Source organism: Trichechus manatus, unplaced genomic scaffold, assembly GCF_000243295.1.
Source record: "Trichechus manatus latirostris isolate Lorelei unplaced genomic scaffold, TriManLat1.0 scaffold00235, whole genome shotgun sequence".
NCBI classification, from domain to species: domain Eukaryota; kingdom Metazoa; phylum Chordata; class Mammalia; order Sirenia; family Trichechidae; genus Trichechus; species Trichechus manatus.
In genome coordinates this window covers 902,692-908,691 of record NW_004444171.1, presented here as the reverse complement: position 1 = coordinate 908,691, position 6,000 = coordinate 902,692, and the positions used below count along the sequence as shown (strand labels likewise).

General features: G+C 42.2%; 1 protein-coding gene across 1 annotated transcript in view; it reads right to left on the bottom strand.

Moving 5' to 3' along the window:
* Positions 1-1,282: 1,282 nt before the first annotated feature.
* Positions 1,283-6,000, bottom strand: part of LOC101347972 (spermatogenesis associated 48) — a 28,054-nt gene continuing 23,336 nt past the window's right edge. The window contains exon 4 of the mRNA XM_023743082.1: positions 1,283-4,224. Coding sequence (XP_023598850.1) covers positions 4,101-4,224 — 124 coding nt within the window. The 3' untranslated portion in view covers positions 1,283-4,100. The remainder of the gene's footprint in view (positions 4,225-6,000) is intronic.

The following is a 6,000-nucleotide window of genomic DNA, read 5'->3' as shown; positions in this document are numbered from 1 at the left end:
AATGCAAAATGGTACAACCATTTTGGAAAATGATATGGTGCTTCCTTAGAAAGCTAGAAATAGAAATACCATATGATCCAGCAATCCCACTTCTGGGAATACATCCTAGAGAAATAAGAGCCACACGAGAATAGACATATGCACACCCATGTTCACTGCAGCATTTTTCACACTAGCAAAAAGATGGAAACAACCTAGATGCCCATCAACAGATTAATGGATAAACAAACTATGGTACATACACACAATGGAGTATTATGCAATGACAAAGAACAATGATAAATCTGCGAAGCATCTCATAACATGGATGAAATCTGGAAGGCATTATTGTGAGTGAATTTAGTCAATCACAAAAGGACAAATATTGTATGAGACCACTACTATAAAAACTCATGAAAAGGTTTACACACAAAAAGAAACAATCTTTGAGGGTTACAAAGGAGGGGAGGGGTGGGATGGAAAAACACTAAATAGACAATAGATAAATTGCAGCTTTGGTGAAGGGTAAGACAGTACACAATACTGGGGAAGCCAGCACCACTTGTCCAAGGCAAGGTCACGGAAGCTCCATAGACACATCCAAACTCCCGGAGGGACCAAATTGCTGGGCTGAGGGCTGTGGGGACCATGGTCTCGGGGAACATCTAGCTCAATTTGCATAACGTTTTATAAAGAAAATAGTCTACATTCTGCTTTAGTGAGTAGCATCTGGGGTCTTAAAAGCCTGTGAGTGGCCATCTAAGATACTCCACTGGTCTCACCCCTTCGGGAGCAAGGGAAAATGAAGAAAACTAAAGATTCAAGGGAAAGATTAGTCCAAAGGACTAATGGACCACAACTACCACGGCCTCTACCAGACTGAGTCCAGTACAACTAGATGGTGCCCGGCTACCACCACTGCTGCTCTGACAGGGATCACAACAGATGGTCCCAGACAGAGCTGGAGAAAAATATAGAACAAGATTCTAACTCACACAAAAAAGACCAGACTTACTGGCCTGACAGAGACTGGAGAAACTGAGAGTATGGTCCCCAGACACCCTTTTGCTCAGTAATGAAGTCACTCCCGAGGTTCTCCCTTCAGCTAAAGATTAGACAGACCCATAAAACAAAACTAAAGGGGCACAACAGCCCAGGGACAAGGTCTAGAAGGCAGGAGGGGACAGGAAAGCTGTAACAGGGAACTCAAGAAGGGAGAGTGTTGACATGTTGTGGGGTTGTTAACCAACGTCATAAAACAATATGTGTACTGTTTAATGAGAAACTAGTTTGTTCTGTAAACCTTCATCTAAAATACAATTTAAAAAAGATATGTATCTCCTCTCACAGACACAGATTCATGTGTGAAAAGTGAAACAGTATAGTCATTTCTTGAATACTAGTGGGGTGTAAACATTTTTATTTGCTTATTCGCCATTTATGTTTTCTATTTTTTCAATTTATTTGTTAATATCCTTTGCTTTGTCCCTATTTGGGTAATCATGTTTTGAATGTGGATTCTTTTTATAATAATAGTAGGAATCCTTTATCTGACATATTTTCCCGTTCAGTTTTTCTAACTTTTGTAGGTGTATTTTTTACATTAAAAGTTTTTTTTCCTCCATTTTTGGCTTTAGTGTCCTGTTTGAAAAGATTTTCCTCACACTCAGCCTTATAAAGGAATCCCCTAAATTCCCAGGTGATCTGTCTAAAGGCTTTAAATTATCCATTTAAATCAGTGATCAAAGAACAATTTACTTTTGTTTAAAGGGTAAGATCTGGATCTACCTTTCTTCGTTGTTTCCAAATGGTTGTCTCACTATCATCTGTTGCGAATATCTATCCTGTATTCATTGGTTTAGAATAATTTCTTTATGTTTTCATTTCTGGACTTGCTATTCTGCTCTATTATGAATATCATACTTTTTATATTGTTGTACCTCTGTAATAGTTTGAAAATATTACGTTGTAATGTCCTTATCTGCTAGGAGAAGGTAATTAACTCATATTTTCTCTTCTAAGTGAACTTTACAACAATTTCTAATGTCATTTCTCACATCAGTTTTATAAAAATGCAAAGATCTTCTGTAGCTTAAGTACTGGAATAATTCCTGGGGATAAATAAAAACTGAGATTATAATATTGTAGGGAATGCTTTGCTTTGGGGTGGAGAGTGAGAGGCAAGTGGCTAACCTGAGAAGGAATGTTGGTATTGGTGCCATCAAGAATTCGGAACTTGAAGAGGAGTTATATATCCCTGAGACTATCTTCCTTGATTGTTGTAGCTTCCCGTTGGGCTTTGGCCAATGGAAACACAAATAATGCAATTTACACTCATGGGTAAGAGTCAGAGCACTGGAATTTCTATCTTCTCCATTGGTGTGGCTGACCTTGGAGTCTAGATATGTGGTGAGCAGGGTTTGCACTTTATCTTCAAAGGTGAGCAATCTGACCTAGTCATAGTGCAAATAGAGAGTCACCATCTCTCTTCTCCTGGATACAGCCAAGGGGGACTACAGGGACAGTCAACATTTCCTTCAAGAGCAGTGTTGGATGTGCTCATGTTCTGATGGGAGCCCAGATGTCTGCATTGCAGAGCTTGGAAACATCATCTTAGACTGTAAAGAATGTCCAGAGCAGGTGTTACTGCCATAGAAGGACCCAGATGAGGAAGGGAGGTCCCAGAGTTTGAACAGTAGTACCTCTTGACAAGGTGGCCTGCCTAGGATGTTCACCAAAGGATGTGATCTCAGGGAACTAAATGAATCTACTTCTAGGATGGGGTCAGCATTTTCCATTTGTGTTTTGGTGAAAGTCTTCCAGAGACAAAGATTTTTATTTTGGTTGGATTTTTATAGACTTGCTCTTTCTGAATACAAGTAGACAAGATCAGACTTATCTCTAGGGCCAGGCAGGTACTCAGGAGGACGGCTGCTTGTCTTCCTGTTTGTCATGGCCCAGAGTAGGCCCAGGGAGCAGCACACAGAGACATTCTCAAGATTCAGTTTCAAAGTCTAGGTCATTGTCAACTGAGGTAATACAGGATTTCATACCAAAACAGCTGCTTTTCCCTTCCTATGAAATAATACCACCAGTTAGTTGCTTTGAGTTGGCTCCAACTAATTCCAACCCCATGTGTGTCAGAGTAGAACTGCACTCCATAGGATTTTCTATAGCTGATTTTTCAGAAGTAGGTCACCAGAACTTCCTTCTGAGGTGACTCTAGGTGGACTTGAACCTCCAAACTTTTGGTTAGCAGGTAAGTGTGTTAACTGTTTACATTACCCAGAGACTTCTGTGAGATGAGCAGGGCCAAATTACTCTCAAAATATTGTAATCATTTGCTTGGAGCTCTAGTTCTTTATGGCAGCAGGATCTCCCCTAGCCCACATCCACACTGAGTGACTCCGTGAGCTGGTGTTCTGTTGGTTCATGGCTGAGTAATGACACCCTCTAATTTGGCCAGAGGTGGTAGTTCCTGCCTGATCACCGTTATGGAACCTGGGGGATACTTCTGTCTCTGAAAGAAATACCAATTGCGACAAAGGAGCATTTTGTCCCATCTGCAACCTCAATGTCATCCCCCATGCAATGTCATCCCCCGTGTGATGATGTCCCCTCTGTGAGAAGCAGAATGCAGCTCTCACTGAGAGCCTGTCACTTTCTTTCTCAGCCACTCAGTTTTCTCATTGGGAAAATATGGGTTTTGACTAGATAATCTCTGTGGTGCCCTTTGGTTCCACCTTTGCATGATCTGTGCTCAGCAGTTATCCTTCCTGTGTTAACTTGGTCAGGACACGAAATCCCTATGTAGACTTGGTGTTGTAACCCCACAGAGAAATCATCTAAAATAAAACCTCTATGGCTGGTTGCTTCGGAAAGACTCAACTGCCATCACAAAATGGTGGCATTCCAGGGCAAGGCAGAGAGCCACCGGACAGGTTAGGAGACTGGCCGAGGGTGGTTCGAGAACTCTGCCTTAGGCAGGAAGAGCACACGCAAGCTCTATTAGCATTACAGACACACTGGGGACAGGACAGGCACTTTTATTTCCTACCATGCTGTGTGCAATGTCACCAACTCTGAAGTCTTAGCAGTCTCACTCAATAGGCCGGCCTCTTTCAGTAGTCTACAGTTTCTTTTTCCTTCCTATTGAAGGGGTTGTAGGGTTTCACAGTTGTGACCATTCGAGACAGAGGTGCCTGGTGATGGAAGAAACCCACTTCCATGTCTTTCCGTAAGATGCTGTAATGGAGTGGAGGAAAACAAAAAAGAATGCTTAAAATAAGCATAAAAACACATAACCTCATCTATTTTTCAACTAATTATAAACATGTATGAGAGAGAGAGAGAACACAGCAGAAAGAGAGACTGAAAAAACCAAACCCATTGCCATTAAGTTGATTCCAACTCATAGGGACCCTATAGGGCACAGTAGAACTGCCCCACAGGGTTTCCAAGGGAGCTGATGGTAGATTCAAACTGCCAACCTTTTGTTAGCAGCCGAGCTCTTATCATTAATCCTTGTGTATAACCTGGTTGTACTGCATTCAGTTACATTTACTGAAAATCTACTATGTGCCTAGAATTATATAAGGTGCTAAGAATACAGAAAATGTAGCCCAAAGGAAGTAAGTCTATACAGAGGCAGTCATATAATTCAACAGTTATCACTAGTAAAGTCTCTGAATGGGGTGGGCCCAGGGTGCTGCGGGGGCATGGAGGACACAATCGCTTCTCTGGGCTAGGGAAGGGCACCGGCCTTGAGTCTGTCTCAAGTGGGAATTAGGTAATGGAAAAAGAGAAGTGGTGTAGGCAGCGGTGTGGTGTGGGGGAAGAAATGGAGGTGAGAGAGGGCATGGCATATTCGGGAAGAGGCTAAATGGGTGAACAGTAAGGGTGGGTAGACGGAGCCCCAAGAGGATAAGCTGTATGGTGGCTGAGGAGAAGTGAGTTCATCCTAAAGGCAATAGGGGTCTCCTAGTGGGTTGTAGGAGTTCTGGTGGTGGAGTGTTTAAGAGCTACAACTGCTAACCAAAAGATTGGCAGTTAGAATCCACCAGCCCCTCCTCCCCCACGTGTCTGTCAATTTGTCGCACTGTGGGGGCTTGTGTGTTGCTGTGATGCTGGAAGCTATGCCACTGGTACTCAGATACCAGCAGGGTCATCCACGGCAGATAGGTTTCAGCTGAGCTTCCAAACGAAGACAAACTAGGATAAAAGACCCAGCCGTCTACTTCTGAAAAGAATTAGCAAGTGAAAACCTTATGAATAGCAGCAGAACACTGTCCGATATAGTGCCGGAAGATGAGCCCCCCACAGGCTGGAAGGCACTCAAAAAGGACAACTGCCGAAGAGCTGCCTCCTCAAAGTAGAGTCGACCTTAATGACATGGATGGAGTCAAGCTTTCGGGACCTTCATTTGTGATGCGGCATGACTCAAAATGAGAAGAAACAGCTGCAAATATCCATTAATAATAGGGACATGGAATGTATGAAGTATGAATCTAAGAAAACTGGAAATCGTCAAAAATGAAATGGAACACATAAACATTGATATCCTAGGCATTGGTGAGCTGAAATGGACTGGTATTGGCCATTTTGAGTCGGACAACCATATGGTCTAGTATGCTGGGAATGACAACCTGAAGAGGAATGGCGTTGCATTCATCATCAAAAAGAACATTTCAAGATCTATCCTGAAGTACAACGCTGTCAGTGATAGGATAATATCCATAGGCCTACAAGGAAGACCAGTTAATACGACTATTATTCAAATTCATGCACCAACAGTAAGGCCAAAGATGAAGAAATTGAAGATTTTTACCAACTTCTTCAATCTGAAATTGATTGAACATGCAATCAGGATGCATTGATAATTACTGGTGATTGGAAAGCAGAAGTTGGAAACAAAGAAGAAGGATTGGTAGTTGGAAAATATGGCCTTGGTGATAGAAATGATGCCAGAGATCACATGACAGAATTTTGTAAGACCAATGACTTCTTCATCGCAAATACCTT